This window comes from Paramormyrops kingsleyae, chromosome 7 (assembly GCF_048594095.1).
Source record: "Paramormyrops kingsleyae isolate MSU_618 chromosome 7, PKINGS_0.4, whole genome shotgun sequence".
Taxonomy (NCBI): domain Eukaryota; kingdom Metazoa; phylum Chordata; class Actinopteri; order Osteoglossiformes; family Mormyridae; genus Paramormyrops; species Paramormyrops kingsleyae.
Window position 1 is genome coordinate 25827581 of NC_132803.1, and position 17209 is coordinate 25844789.

General features: G+C 39.6%; 1 protein-coding gene across 8 annotated transcripts; it reads right to left on the bottom strand.

The window, feature by feature from the left end:
* Positions 1-49: 49 nt before the first annotated feature.
* znf532 (zinc finger protein 532) lies at positions 50-16967 on the bottom strand. 8 transcript variants are annotated; one of them, XM_023828705.2, is made up of 11 exons: positions 16706-16967; positions 15787-15955; positions 15162-15240; positions 7843-10132; positions 7221-7402; positions 6494-6670; positions 5612-5774; positions 4528-4815; positions 4004-4116; positions 3705-3846; positions 50-3540 (listed from the first exon to the last, which is right to left on the bottom strand). In XM_023828705.2, exons 4-11 carry the CDS (start codon positions 10105-10107, stop codon positions 3052-3054), a joined length of 3819 nt encoding a protein of 1272 aa, XP_023684473.1. In that variant the 5' UTR covers positions 10108-10132; positions 15162-15240; positions 15787-15955; positions 16706-16967; the 3' UTR covers positions 50-3051. The 8 variants fall into 8 exon arrangements, with proteins under 8 accessions (XP_023684473.1, XP_023684475.1, XP_072570725.1 ...); XM_023828707.2 differs by lacking the exon at positions 16706-16967 and adding an exon at positions 16317-16699 and having other exon boundaries at positions 15787-15806; XM_072714624.1 differs by lacking the exon at positions 16706-16967 and adding an exon at positions 16317-16699.
* Positions 16968-17209: the final 242 nt, after the last annotated feature.

The following is a 17209-nucleotide window of genomic DNA, read 5'->3' on the forward strand; positions in this document are numbered from 1 at the left end:
AGCCTATTCCGAATCTTCTGCACGGTTTTGCACAGAGTACGACATGAGCGAGAGCGAACTGGGCAGGTTTATTCATTTATTTGACATCAATAACCATCTGTACAGGAACATTTGACATCTACAACTAACAGCAGTAAGACACATACTAAGAAACAGGTAGCAACCTTTAATGGTTTCTTTCATGCAGTTACATTTCTATGCAAAATGTGTTCTTGGAAAGTAAAAAAAAAAAAGAAAAAAAAAGAAACCAGACTAACAAAATCATTGCATCTCCAAAGAAATACATGACATAAAAAACAAAAAGCACAAATATAAAGTTTTTTTTCTACTTTAACACGTTTTAATTGTAAAACACTTCAAAATTTAAAGACACTGATTGGCTACAGCTAACTGCCAGCTAACATGTAACTGTCTCCAGTTTCACATTTATATAAACATTCTTGAAAAGGCAAGTCCGTTTTCCCCCCAAATATAACTGACAGCTGGGTCAATCTCCCTTGCCATTATTAACAATTCACAGTCCACAAAGAGTAAAAGGAAAGATATGGTTTGCGAAATTCCTCTGAGAACATTGATTGGCAGGAAGCAAGAGTAAAAGAGAGGAGGGTTACAGACCATTAGTGTCCTATCTTGGCACCGGAAAACTTTTGAAGTGATTGATATCATTGCTTTTTTTTTTTTTAAATGTTAATCCTGCCCAACAGGACTAGGACACGACAGTCTTCACTGGGACATGTTTTAGATTTCTGAGAGTTACTTTGTAGTTGAATAAGGTGAGTAACATACCCCTACAGGTCAGCATGTTCTCCCATTCTCAGTCATGCTGTCTCTCTTAGCTTGTCTCCATTAAAGGTCTTAAATCTGATTGGGTGTAAACTCACTGCCCCAGCACTGCATTTGAACATTCGCTAAATAAAATGAGAACACAGAGTTTGGCAAACCATACTATGCCCGTGCCCATTTTTAAACTTTTTAATTTTATTACACTATGAAAAATGCAGGGAGTTGTGGTGTATTTACATTTACTACATTTTATAAAACCAATTATTCGTATTAACAAAAAAGGTGAAAGCCTATATAACTTGAGATATGTGCAAAGGAAAAAAATACATTTCCATCATAACTAATCTAGTTATGATGGTAAAGAGCTGCCTGAGAAGAAAAATGAAGACAAAAGACATGGTATGATTCTCAAACATAAAGTCCCTCACACAAAAAGCACATATGGCGTATTATAAGTACACTGCAACAGACATAACTCCTTAAAAATCAACTTGTGGAGTGCTTTCATTCAAACTTATGTTCTTAGTAACCAGATGTTGTAATTCACAATGAAACAGAATTTTGAAGCATGGAAGGAAATACCTCCAATGGATGGCTGATTATCCTCTGCAGAAATGCAAAGTAAAATGCCTTTTTCTACTCTAAAAGTATGAATGTCTGAACATTCCTTAGAGACTTAGCAGCAACGACAACACTTACAGCTGCGAAACAGCACCTACCGTGAAGAGACAGCAAGGCCGGATCTCGCTGACAAAGCAGTTTAACAGAAACACAGAAGAGCTTACAAAGCGCTGTCAAGCAGGGAACAATGAGTTCAATGGGTTATGTCATTCTGTGTATTTTGTAACAGCGATATTTAACCATATTTTGCAATATAAACAAAGTACCATATTATGATCAAAGGTGCAGAAAAACAACCTATCATTCCAACCCAGAACTGAAGTAACCATACTGAAACTGCTGTTATACAAAAGTAGAGAATACTTTAAAAAACTTCAAGTTTCTAAATCCAAAGTATGAAGTCATACAAAGGGGTGGGGTAACATGAATATTACGGCTGAAAGTCACATCAAACATAAGTTTGTAAAACTCATACCTTTGCCTTCCACAGATGTATTCACGTTAACCCAATATCAAGTGTTGAAAGATTTACTTTTTTTCTCTCTCTCAAAAGTCAGACATTCACCATCCTTAAATATTCCATTACGTGGCATTAAGTGCATTTTTTCTGTGTTTTAACATTTTTCAGCCCCAATAGCCTTATTTTAGGAGCAGCAGCGGCATTAGGGTTGTAGAAGATTAGCGTTGTCAAAATGTTAGCCCTATTGTTCATGTAAATTCATTTGTTTATCTCAACAAAATCTTCTTTGTCCCGAATTAAATTTTTTAACAAACCTCCACCCCCAATTGTATATACAAGTTACAGCAAATTTCACTTATTACAAACGAAACCCACTGCACTCATCTAAAACATTGGCCTTTGCACCAATATATTTTTTTGATAAATTGCAACTGGTCGTTTAAATCCCACTCTAACATATGACTAAAATTCACTGTTGTATAAATTCTCAGTGAGCTCGACATCCCACGAGTACCTTAAAAGGGTTCTATGTTGGTCAGTAACCACGGAAACATTTTAGGGGTAATCTCATATCCTAAAGAGCACCATACAGCATCCAGAATCAAATAACTGATACTGGACCAAGCGTGCCCCTTTTCATGGCCGGCCAACAAAGAAAAAGGAAAAAAAAAGATTCTAAGAAAAGAAAAAGATTAATAGAACTAAATATTCAGCCATAAGGACACTAAATAAAACAAATTCTTGGGATATGTCAGTCCAGATAACCATCTTTACCATTTTTTAAATGTTACCTATAATATGAAGGTATGAATGAGACTGAAAGTACTTTTAAAATAAATGGTGATTAAAAAAACACACATATAAATATGTTTCTTGTACAAAATGTATCCTCTTAAATTTAAATATACATAATTTTTAAATATATTACATTTTTAAACACTTAAGGAGTACGTCTGTATATATGTGTGTGTATGTATGTGTGTGCGTCCGTATGCATATATGATATACACTTTTAAATACACACACAAACACACATGTATGTATGTATAAATATAGAGGTGAGTGGAGAAAGGGACTAATGTCTCGGAACAGTCTAATTATACTGTTTCACTGCAAGTGGCAAAAACGTAAGAAAACTCGAATCCAGAGGCAGGGCGATATTTCCAGAGTTTTCTTGGAATTCCTTTTCACTTGTCTGCTGTATTCAATCTTTTAGACTTTATGAACGCCATGCCATGTGTCCTCATGTGGGTATTCAAGGCTCCTTCTGTCTCAAAAGTCTTGCCACACACTTTGCACTTTGTTTCCGACGCTCCGTCATTAGCGGCGTCCTCGGGACTCAGCTGGTTCTCCTGCTGACCCTCGTCTCCAGCGCCGTTCTGCCGGGACAGCCCCTGCAGCTCCTTCAGCTTGTGCACAATGAACAGGTGCCGGGACAGGGAATTGTGGGACGTGTAGCACAAGCCACACTCCCGGCACTGGTAAGAAGAGCCGTCCGACTTATGCTGAGGAATGTGTTCGTGGAACTGCACAATGTCCTCAGTGGTGAAGCTACACACTGCACATTTGTGCACCTTGAACACGTTAATCTTGAGTTTCTTCAGCGGCTGCGCAGACGCTCCTCGGGAACGGAAGCCCATGGAATTCTCCTCCTGTTTGCGCTTGGGGCTGGAGGCCTGGAAAGAAACAAAGCTATGAGCTATGAGTACTTCAAGAGTATCACTGACCTACATCTGTCTTTGGTGATGCCAGAGATTTCGTTTTCAGATTCACATTCCGCTTCTCTATCTCTCTCTCCTTTGTGCAAATACAGGCATGCTGCCCAATTATTATTTTATACCTGGGCAAATTCCTTCTCTGAAGGGTCCTCAGTGTTTGTAGAGTCAGTCGCCGGTTTCCCCTCTTTGATGCCGTGCATGAGCTGAATGTGCTTGTCCAACATCAGTCGTTTACTGAAACTGCGATTGGGCTCCGGACAGTGTCTACACAAACAATCACCAGAATGAAAACATGTCTTTATATGGAACTCCCTTACAGAGCTTGACTAGAAAGACATACTGCCAAATGCTGTACTGTTTGAACATCAGATATCCAAAAGTGATGCTTAGTGCTTGTACAGGGCCTGTGTGCAGTACTTACGGGCAGGAATAGACCTTACGGAGGCCCTTGTGCTTAATTCTGTTATGTCTGCAGAGGCTGTGGGAGGAGCTGAAGGACTTCTCACACTGCCGACATGGGTGTTTCTTCATTTGCTGCTTTCAAGAACAAAATATTTAACACTCTGACCTCCCGCTACTTTCATTCTGCATAGCAACTGCTCAATAAAACAAAAAAAACAACAAAAATAGCATGATATTTATTCCACATGACACGCAGATCCGGGGTTCACAGCTAGTATAGCCTCAGGATACACATTATTCCTTGGTCAGTAAGTCACAACCCAAATTCACGGTAAAAGCCGGCAGCCGGGGTGGCGATTTCTTTTTTTTTTAACCGCACAATCGGTGACCCAGTGAAAATCGTCTCGTGGCTGAGGAACTGATCTAGATGATCATCCTAAACTCTCTAAACTTCTTAAACAGTTTTGTGAATTAAAGTCCAGTTTTTCATGCCCTGGAATCAGCTGGAATCAGAGTTAGTGACGGTGAGTAAAGCGCACTGACCTTGCCGTGCTCCCTCTTCATATGGGAGATGTAGACCTCCTTCTGGGTAAACAGTCTGTCGCACTCGCGGCACGTCCAGCCAGGGTTAGTGGGTTTCTTGGGGAGGGCTGATGTGCTGCTTCGTTTCAGAGGGGACTGGGGCTTCTTTTCGCTCTTCTCCATCCCATTTACTGTGTTGACCTCCTTGTTGGGGCTTTGGGCCATAGGATTAGTGGGCTTCGTTGTGAGAGGCAAGTTTATTCCCAAGTTAGGGGGACCTTCAATGGTCTTAAGAGTACCGTGCATAGACTGGGGGCGAGAAAGGAAAAAAAAAACATACAAATAAACCTTGAAATATGGTGGAAATTAACAACAGATTTTAGGATTAGAGAGGCATTAGTAAATTTTAAAAAAGTCATTATGTCACTAAACATGCCACTAAAGATGCCTTAGGTGCTTATGCCTATTATGAAAACATATGTCAGTATAAGCAAACAGTTATGTGAGCCACAGGATATATATATATATGCAGTTTGACATAACCGAGGTCCAAATTAACCCAATAATAACACTTTTCCCAGTAACTTCAATAATCATCAAAAATCAAATTTGTGAAACTAACAAATGGCCCTTACTACGTTTGGGGAAAAACCTTTCATTTCATTCAATTCTGTTATAGCCTTTTCAACAAGATATTCAGAATTCATATCACTTAACTTAAATCAGCAGTTAAATCAAAGTTACTAAGCGATTAGATGAAGGAAAACCAAGCACATAGCAGGGTCACAGTGGCCTAAAAGGAACCGTCATTCTCTGGCCACCAGCTGATCTAAAGATGCGGACAAATGTAATCATGGTAGCGCATCACCTACTGATGTTTTTCCTAAACTATTAAAGTTTGTATCACACAAGATCTTTGGAAAGAAGCAAAGGAATACAATATATTTGAGGTGGTCTGCTGCCACACAGAACTATTGCCAAGTCCGTTGCAACGCTTATTCCACCAGAGCCCCTATAGATACACTGACAAAGATACATTATATGGTCATATAAAACAAAAGCATTTTACAGGCATTGCAGCCCTGGAAAAGGTTTAAACCAGTACCTTGATGTGATCCAACATGAGCTGCTTTTGAGCATAGTGCATGGAACAGTCTGGACACTTGAAGACAGACACTTTCTGATTGGCAATGTGTTGGTCAAAGTGGGAGTAGAGCAGAGTTTGTTGGGTAAACACAGTGTCACACATAGAGCACTTGTAAATCAGCCTGTATGATGACAAGAACAACACATAAAGTCAACCTGATTGAGTAACATTTTGGCTTAAAATCTTCAGCTTAAAAATAAGAAAAATCTTCTCTTGATCTACTGTGTTTTCACTATTTCACCATGGACAAAAAATAACACTAGTTTGTCACTAGCACCAGTGAGGTTTCAACACAAACATTTTAATTTCCCCTGGAAGTTACAATAATAAAGTTACAGAAATCTAAATAAGGGAATAGATGTTACAATACAATACACATAAACATTTTTAAAAACAATATTTCCATGACCTTGGCCACAAAAACCAGAAATCTACACCATGACCGCACCATGTGCCATACTGTGCACAAACAGTGGTGATCACAGTTTTTCCTTCACGTGATGGAAGTAGAACACACAGTGAACACAACAACTGCTGCAGGGTCAGGAACTCATTAAAACGTGTTGATATCCAAGACGAGGAAAAAGGTCAAGGACAGGAAAGCTACTTTCTCTTACAGCTACCGTGCATAATGGTATGTAAGCCTGTAAAATGTCATGCAAGCTTTCTTTTATTATCGGGTAACTGTGAACTTTCAAACTGTGCTGTAACCTCCTGGAACATAAAGCATGGTATTCCACCATAACAGGAAACAGTGTAAAAAGATTAGAATAAGGTGCGTCACTTCATTAAAAATACCGATGATAGACTAATAAGTGGTCACATAATGATTGGACTTACTTGGGTTCTCCTATCTTGACACCAGGGTGCTGAGTGTAAGCGTGGGAGTGTGTCCCTGGGGCAGATTTAAAAGCCATGGGGCAGATGGGGCATTTATAGAAGATCTCACAGTGAGTGCCCTGGATGTGAGACTTGAGGGCAGCTACGTCAGCATAGATGACGCTACAATGTACACAGCTGCGGAGCAAAAATAATAAGACCTTATTACTCATGCACCATATTTTTCCCAATACCCATTCATTTATTAGCATGAATCAAGTGACAAGCTACATTCAACAAAGGTACTGGTATAGTGACAGATGAGTCATTTCTGTATGGTCACTTAATGTGTTTCTATGGCAGGCGGCAGTGTTCATAAAGCACAAGATATTTAAATTACATTTTTACTTATTTAGCAGATACTTGAGAAGGCGGGGTCACCCAGTCCCTGGCAATAGGAGTTGAGAGTCTTGCTATTGGATTTAAACCAGCATCCTTGCAATCACAGGAAAGACCACGCGAGTCCTAACTTCCCAGTGCTACATGCCATTCAAAAGATAAGACATTTCCAAAGGCAAGTAGCTGCAAAGCTGAGTTTTCAGCATGAATTCACATATGGATTCAGTCATTGCACTTTACTAGGATCTCTTAGCGACACAAAGGGCACATCAGCTGCTCATTCAGTCAGGGACTGAGACAGAGGGGCAATCAGAGGGGCAATCAGAAGGGCAATCAGAGGGGCACTCACCGGTAGCCCACCCTCCGGGTGTAATGCAGGCAGTTCTTGGTGACGTGTGTTTGGAAGTGGACGGAACGGCAGACTGCGCCGCACTCAGGACAGATGTACGGGGACTTGTGCTGGTGGATCCGCTGGTGTGATACAAAGCTGCACTGGTTCGGGAGCAGCATTTGGCAAATGTTGCACGTTTTCTGTAAATTGTTAAGGAAGAAAACATTTAAGAGCAAGACTTGGCACATTAGCCCAACAAACTTGGAATGCTATATTTTCAATGACATCACAGAATTCAAAAATAGTTAAATTGCTGTTTTTATATCTAGAAGATATCATCAGGGTTTTTAAAAAACAGCAATATGTCCTGCTGTAGAAACTGACTGAATGGTAGGTGTATAACATGGTATTGAAATGTATTCCTGAAAATAAAAACATTGGTTATACAAAACTTCAAATGTGTTGACGGAAACAGATGAGGTAATATAATTACCAATCACCCTACAGAAACAAGCACGTATGGAAAAACAAACAACTATTGTCTAACAACTGAAATAGGAACATTCGTCTTTAATTTAACTACGTGATAACTGATCCGAGGGGGAAAGCACACCTACACCTTCAGCACACATGCACGCACCTGTCCACTTGACTCCACGGCCTGCTGGTAATGCATTGCAAGGGAAGCTTCATCCTGAAACATTTCACTGCATTCAAAGCATTTCAAGCTGTGCCTACACAGCCTCGACGAGTCTTCTTCAAGGGGCATAGCAGCCACAACCGGGGCCGTGGAGGGGGCAGAGACCACCGTACTGAGGAGGCTAGGTGTTGTCTTTCCCACTGAATTCACCATGGAATTGTGGACAGTGGTGGTAGCCAAGACAGAGGAATGTAAGGGTGAGGCAATCATCTGGTCTGCAGGGATGGGCTTCAGGATTAGGTGCGAGCACTGCATGACAACCCCTTTGTCTTTGTGTCCCCGGGCATGAGATAGGAGGCTGCACTTGTTGTAGAAGACTAGGTTCTTGGTACAATGATTGCAAGTCACTTCTATGCGGACACTCCTGCGATCATAGTGTTGAGTGAGGCTCTTCTCGAGAGCAAAGGAGTCGCCACACTCCAGGCATTTGTATCCACGGGATGGGATGGAGATGCAGGCAGCAGATGGGGGGCTTAGGTTCGGCACATAGACTGGAACTGGATTGATACTGCTTAGGACCTTATTGAAGGCTTCGACAACAGAGCTCTGTGAGCTGGCAAGCACCTGGACTCGAGACACTTTTTTAGGCGGCTGAGCAGCAATCAAAGCCTGCTTAATGGGCTGCTGCGGCTTGGATAGCACCTGGTGGAGCTCCGAAGTGTTTGTTGATGACTGAGGAAGAAGGTTGAGGTTTGTGAGGTGGACAGTCTTTGGTACAAGTTTGGCATTGGCAAGGCTAGAGGCAGGCACCATTACGGTCTGCTGCTGGATGGCGTTTGCAGCCTTGAGAATAGCACTGCTAGCACTCTGCACTGAAGCAGCGGGGATGACAGTGGCTTTTACTGTGGTGTTGTTAGCCAGCTTGAGGTTGATCACCTGGGAGCCTGCAGTCTTAACTGCAGAAACAGGCAAAAAAGCAGTAGCTACTGGCTTAATGGTCATCTGCTTAGTGACTTCTATTGGCGCACTAGCAGAAGTGGCGACCACTGGGGTGGACAGCGATGTCCGGGAAGGGGATGAAAACACTGATGTGGATGTTGGGGAAGATAACAGGGAGGAAACCACAATTGAGGCGTGGTCTGTCCCTTTTTTAAGACCTTCGGGATCAAACTCGGGGAGGACTCTGGTGACCGTACGCTTGATCTGACCTGAAGAAGTCTTTATAGTTTTAATTCTGACTTTGGGGATAACTGGTATTGAGCCTGCAGGGGAAGAGGGAGAACCTTTGCTGCTGCTTTCACTAGTGACACTGCAGGGACTCTCTGGCTGTTTGGAGAACATCTTCTTCACCAGCTCCAGTGCCGGCTCGGGATCTGCAGGCTTTTCACTGACTCTGGGGCTTTCTTTTGGCTCCATGGGCGAATCACGAGGGAATGTGTGCAGGTCAGGAATTACAGGATCGGTTGTAGCTTTCTTTGCGCTCAGAGCAGCAATAGCAGCAATACAGGAGGAGAGCTTAGATGATGATTTTGATTTCGCCTGAGACACACTGGACATACTAAGACTTGCAACATCCCCACTTTCTTTTTGATCTAGAGAATTTGATGCTCTCTCTTTGGAATCTTCTATTTTCCTTGGTTTCTGAATATCATACAAGTTTAAGCTATTGTTTGTTTCTATGTTGGTTTTATCAAAATCTCCATTTGTCCCAGACCTGCTTAATAGGTCCCCCGAAATGACATCTGGGGATTCATCTTCTTTCTTCTCAGCTGATCCAGTTAGGGGATTCGGTCGAAAACCGGGCAGATTATCTTTCTTGTCCAATGGATCGTCGACTTCAATTTTATCATCATCATCAAATTCTTCTGCACTGGAGATTGGACTGAACTGGTTGAAAGATGAGCTATTCATTGCCAGCCCATGTCCTTCATCACTCAGAGACTTTCCGATGTCTTTTCCGTATCGATCGTTAGAGGGCATGGCCAAGAATCCATTTTGAAGTCCATTTCCCAGAGAGGGGTGAATCTCCTTTTCTGTATTTGCCTGCTCACTGGCTTCAATGTTACGGATGTTCTTCACAATGACACTGACACCCACATCAGGTGCTGAAGGAACTTGGGATTCCTCTTCAGAGTGAACATTTTGCTTGAGCTGCCCATCGTGGTCATCATGGCCTGACTCTATGGCCGCCTTGGGATCGACCATGTCAGGGATGTCGAAGGCAGCAAGCAGGTCATCAAAGTCAGGGGTCTTCATATCACCCATGATCTTAAAATTCTATTGAACAAACCTATGTGAGACATGAATATACATTTTTATTTTAATTTGTGCCTCTTATCATACCCAAAACGCAGATGATAATTATGACAATCATACAAATGAAAGTTTAAGTAAGCGCCGAAGGACACCACGTTTTTAACATAATTCAGTAATTATAGGGTAGGGAGTGGTTCCTAACCCAATCCTCTGGGACCCACAAAGGTCCATGTTTTTGCTCCCTCCCAGAAAGTCCAGATTTTTGCTCCGGTAGGGAGCTGAGAGGGACCAAAAATATTGCTGATGTGCAATTCCATTCAAATAATTTATTTAAATTTACGAAAAAATATTAAATCTTTATAGTATTACGAGATAGCCGCTAAATCTCTTTTGTTACTCAAACTTTTGTATTTAGTGAACTGTAGTGAATATTAAAGCTCTAATTTTTCAAATATGCCAAATCTACTCTATTCAAATCGCATAAATACTTAACTTCAATCTAAAATGTCACTGATTAGTCAGTCCATTAGCCACTGCAAAATTTCAGTTTACTGCATACTCGTATGTACACATTTATTCCAGTTATATTTGCATAAACTTGTTAAAAACAAACAAGAAAGAACAATATTAAAGGGAGCTGTACTATAAAGGTGATATATAGCATAAGAATGTATAAGAATCTCGATAATTTCTTTTAAATGCAAAATAATTATATGAGGTTTATTACCCACTGCCAGTTTTTTTTTTTTTTTTTTTTTTTTTAAAGCTACAGGGAAAATAACCTTTTACAAACACATACTCCTGCGTTGCTGAGTGCCACAGTTAATCAACCCCCATCAGGTGAAACACATTAGATCAAGCACTGCTAAAGGGGTCCAACAGTGCAACGCTGTTGCTAGTTAATGAAGGAACTTAGCTTTGTGCACATAACATATTTTTCGCCCAATTTTATGTACTTGTTACAGTGAGACAAAATTAACCGTATATAGGTCACAAATAGTTTCTTCAGTAATAAAAAAAAGACAAACCCTTAGCTCTGATTGTGCATGAGCAGCATACTACATATAACATATACTGTATAAGAAGTTTTATACTAAGCTGACATGGGAACGACACTTAACCAACGGCCTACAGCATCCCATTCAGGTATCCAAGTCACCCTTACTGGGAATATGGCTCCCAGTATCATTGCTTTATGACAATTCACCCTGTAATTTTTAACTGAATTACAGTCATAAAAAGATTGTACAAGATTCTCCCATACTACAATATATATGGGACATGTGAAAAGCCAGTGGTAAAGCCTAAAAAAACTAGAAGATAAAAAAAAAGATAAAGATTTTTTAAACTAATTTATTAGTTTACTCTTACAAGAAACAAAAAACAGATGACGTTGGGAAAAACATACCATTTGTGCTACACAACCATTCATCGTAATGCAAAAATGTGCATCTTATATATGATGATATATCCTTCATGCTTTTCTATATGTATCCAGCACAATCTTCATAATCTTAAAGGCTGAATGACATAGCAGCCAAATGTGAGGAAAAAGCCGTGAAATGGCCTGTTCAGCTTTAGAAAATGAAAAGGTCAGACTTGTCATGTTTTAAGTGGACAAGATCAGCAAAATATATAACAGGTAAAATGAAACCGCAAAGGCAGCAAAATCCGTAAAATCTGTAAAATGAAGAAAAAAAGCTTAGGCTAAGAAGACTACATACCAATAATGAAATATGGTCAATAAGGTCAGTAGATTAAAAAAAATTAAAATAAATTATGAAAAATAAACAGAAATATGCTATATGACAAAAACACACTCAAAATTAAATAGATGCATGTTTAACAAATGTGTCAAAGTTTTTATTTTGAAAACGAAAGAACAAAAGATACAGGATGTTATTAAATTCAAATGGATTCGTGCTTGTTGCCACTACGACGCACGCACACGCACACACACACACACACACAAAAGGACAAAAGCCATCCAACAAAGGCAGCCAAGACGCTGGGGTTTAACAACTAGCATACAGCTGATGCCCCAGTCTGATCATGGGTAAAGGGTGTGCAGCTTTGTCAGAACTATGTTCTCATATATTCAATAAACATCCATGAAGCTGTTTACGTTATAGTTATACCGTAATGTTTTGTGAAAAGCAAGACACAGATGGATATCACATGGTTAAACACTGCTGTAGTGAGAAAGGCCCTAGTACAAGACATGGCCAACACAACACAAAGATGGTTGCTGATGGTAAGAGATGAATGTGCAATGCACTGGTACACACTGACACACTTTTTTGTGCCCCCCCCCTCCCCATTTTCCCCTTTAACCAGCGTGCTTCTTCATTGCTTCAGATTGAACACAAGTGAACATACAATCACTGCGGTGGAAACATGCAAATCGGCCACTTCTCACCCTCAGCGTTCCTGGGACTCTAGCAAAACCATCTTTCTTCCTGTAATTAGCACCCCCACCCTCGAAAAAAGCATTCCGCTTCCCAACCAGACCGGGCCCAAAAATGGGTCACGTTACATCCAGGGAGATGGCGTAATCCTCTGCCATCCATAGCACCAACAGACGACAGATAACCACCATCACAGGCTGACTCCCGGGCAGTTCTCTCATCCATCAGTCAAACAGAATGTATTCTGATTGCTGCAGTCTACATACCCCAAACACTGAATCAGAGTGTGCAACCATACTGTTTGGGATGGTACTGTTCTGCAAGCTCCTCAGCTATTTTGGCTGCCATGAAGCAGAAAGCTATTTTACTGTAGCACAGTGACTGCATTGTTCATGAGCTTCAGTCTGCCTCAAACCAGTTTCAGCCGGTTCCGGTCACCCCACATAAAGCCTCTGCTGCAGCACAGCCACTGAGACACAGTGCCCACTCTCCCTGCTTGCTCGCAGAGATCAGAGTGCTTTCACACAATACACATTTATTTAATATCTTCACATTACTGCTTAAACTCACTGTCAACATTAAGTTAGATATTCTGTCTATGGAGAATATTACTAGAGAAAATTGAAGAGAAAACAATGGACATCTAAATGCAAAATTAAATAGGCCTTAATAACGTAAGCCCCCATATAATACCACAGATATACCACCAAAGAACTGTTCTTCTACAGAACGGTCAAACACAATTAATACAGCTTTGTTGTCAGACTGTAACATGAAGAAAATATTGAGAAAAAACAAAACACACATTTTTAAGCACAACAAACACTGCAACAGGAAGGGAAATTTTACAGTGAGATACCTCTCCTTGTTTGCTATGTTGCTGTAGTTTACACCATACTTCCATAGAAATAATACCGTTAACCATCTTCCAAAGAGCTTTCTCATTTAAAATGCACTGGACCCCCACCCCCACCCAACACCCCTCCCCCCCCGACCTTTGATAATTAAAATGAACCAGCACACTGTAATTCCATGGTAACAAAGCATTTCACTTTGTTGGGGAAGAAAACAAACCTGTTACTGACCCAGTCTCTCAAAATCATACAAAAACACACCCCAGCTACATACCTATTTTTTCCAATAAAAAAAAAAACTCGACCCAGACAGTAAAATTAATTTCTTTTCAGGTCTGCACTTTGAAACAGCCGAAAGAAAAAGTGGGCACCCTAACATGTGGAATTAGGCCTTTTGTGAGAATCGTGCATTGAGCCATCTTTCCTAGCTCCTATATAGTACAACCATCTAGTGCAAACAAAAGAATTCAAAACAAAACAGACAGCAGGACAAACAATGACAACTGACAAAGAATAAAAGTAACCAAATTACAAGGTTACACCACCATATAAAACTGCATTGTGCTACCTAAAACTTAAGAATATATTCTTCCGGAACCATTCCTTTACATATTGCACAAACATGCAATATTGCCAGTGCAATTCAGAAAAGTAAGGAATAAATATTAAGTAACCTAGCCTAAAAATGTTCAATGCTTTAACATACATTTAATATAATTTCCTTTGAATGGGGATGACTCAGTAAAACATCTCTTATTACAATTACAGCCACAATTAATTAAAATCAAAATTAAAAAACACTTTAGTATTAGCAGGCTCATTAAAGCAGCCTTCAAAACAGAAAAGATCTGACAGGATATTTGTAAAACACTATATATGAAATACTGGTAGTTTTTATTAAAGGTTTAAAAATCAGGTATAATGTATGTCAATATAAATCTACACAAATACAAAAATCTTGCTAGATAAAATGCTAAAAAGATGCTAAATTTTTTTCATTTCAAGTGAATAAGCAGCACATATTTAACACAGTTAAATTGCTTATCCATTTAGAACTGATGCTGCCAAAAGGCAAAATAATTATTACTTTACAAAAGGTACATTGTGCCAGTGAAATTCATAAACTATTGCTGCACACCATCTTGGATTACTAAGACCAAGAAGCATGGCACCCTCAGCATGTTTTTGTTCCTCTAGTTGTATTTGAACAAATTACTTTTTTAGTTTTGTGACAAAAATGTAATTGTAAAGCAGTAAGGCAACTGTTCAAGTTGAAACATGAAACCTTCTGGTATCCTTCCAAAAATGTAAGACGTTCACTAAACCATATCAAGGGGCCTCCATAACATTACGGCAATACTGAGGATGGCAACTAAAGCAACTATTTACATTTTGAACAAAGGTGTGTTGGCGTACTGACAAACAGTTTTCACTAAACCATGCTAAAGATATAGCCCACTACAAAACACAGAGCTACTATGGCGGCTTCCATCTTGAATGTGGCTAAAAAGATCAATCCCATTTGCTGGTTGGCCTCATGTAAATCAGTGAATCATATTAATGGTACTGCTCAACAGAATGTCATGGAATAAGTTGTGGAGCTTGTTCCATAACCTCCTACAACAGGCCTCCTATTGCATAGCTTCCCAGCCCTATTTATTTCCTTATAGTATTGCACAGCACTGGTAGTGTTATTCTTAACACTTTCGTATCAGACAGCAAAAATAAATAAATAAAAGTCCATGAAACCAAAACACAGTTTTATATTTATGATGAATGTATGTCTCTGTGTTACACTCACCTGACACTTAGTTTGCTGAAGTTCTACCCAAACCACCTGCAGAATCACCAGCTCTCTGTAGTGGCTGGTCCTCCTCAACCTGCAATTTAGAACAAACATTTAGAGGTTTTCCATGGAAATGAAGAAGCTGCAGCATTCTAATCTGACTTTATTATGCAATCACACAATTCATTTATATTGCACCATCTATTACAGGAAGTGTGTTTTGGGGGGAAAAAAAAGATTTGGGCCCCGACTTGAAATGGGACAATAAATAATAATAAAAATAATAATAATAATAATAATAATAAGAAAACGTTTTAATAAAAAAAGGCTGTTTCTATACATTTCACAAAACTCTTAAGATGCAATGGTCGCTAGGCTGCACTGAATCATACTTGCCCAGATGGCAGCCTGTTTAATATTTTTTTAATCAGCACACCTAATATGAACTTTGGACTATAAGAAAATCTTCAACAGTGTTACCAGTTAATAAGTACAAAGTGGCAATATGAACTCAAATTAATTTTTCCTACTTAAAAACACAGCCACACCTTTACATACATGGACGTAAGTATCATTGTTAATCACATTACAAGTAAACACACATTTCTGAAGGTAATGTGGGGAAATATTTCCTACCTACCTGTTTACGGTACACTGCGACTGACAGAAACATCAATCAGAGTTATGTGACATCTTCTGATTAGGAAAAATTCTCTGGTAGGCCAATTCAGCAGAATAAAATAGCCACTGACAGCCATGACCTCAACACCAGGTTCAGCCCTGCATCCATCAGCATATCTTATCAGTACCTATTGTAATGATTTGGTTGGAGAAAGAGAGGTTTCAAATTCATTTAAGGTTTAATAACTTTTCCCAACTCTTAAAAAGCCAAGGAAGAATACAAATAACTATGAAAGCCGTGGTGTATTGCATATCCACACGGTAAGAGACCAGAAACTGATGCCCACCCCATAATGCTGGGCTAGTCACGTGACGTGATATTCCGTCTTGATGCAGTCAAAACCATAATTTGCATTGAAGGTATATTCCTTAACAATAAACTTCACTCGCACAGACATCGATATGATGTTTACTTAACATTTACGCCTTTATAATACCCATATAGGTTAACTGCACATTTCTTTCTATTCCCAAGAATTTCTTCCATACCCAGAATACACTTCGTAGCGTTCTTATCCCTGCCTAGTGTAAAAATATGACTTCACTCTTGGATATTCGTAAAACTAATCCATCACGATAGCATCTTGCGTTTTCGGATCACAAACTGCTGTTATCGCCAAAGCTTTTGTTAAGAATTTTATGGAGAATTATAGGTTGTCATTCCCGTCAGCCATCGCGGTATGATACAGGCGAGCTGTGCTGTTTGTGTCTAAACGTGATCTCCGTTTGCATGTTGATACGGCGTAAGCGGGAACGTTTAAATACACCAAATATGTCAAAATACATAAAAATGTATATATTGACGATAATTTTAATGTTGGGGTTCTTGAACTGAATGGTGCTTTTTTTTAAGGAATTCTGTTGCTTGGCACACTTACCCATCAGCCTCCGCGGTCCTGACGAAGCTAAGGGTTACGCATATCCTTTACTATTTCATATGGTGCGCTACTTCCCCCTTTTTCTTTATCCTTCATTTCAAAACGCTTTGCTCATAAGTGGAGTTTGTTTATTCACAGACAAATACGAAACAAACTGGGCAATGACGTCCTTACAGTATCCATTTACAGCACTGATTGTATCCTCTTTTCCTATGCGTTGCAGCTGTATTGAGACTTCAGCATCAACCCAACCTTGGCTGCCTATTTCCCATAAGCCTTTGCTCTCCACTCCAATTGTGAACGTGATGATGTAGCTTGAACATATACAAAAGATGTCGCGGTGCCAGTAAAGCTTTTTTCTGTATGCAGTGCCGTCTAATTAATAACAATTTTAATTTAATATGTAAATATAAATGTAAGATATATCAATATTTAGTGTGATCCACTCTTCATATCGGTTTTAAAGTAGTAAATGTGTGCATTCGATTTTTTTAACTATACACT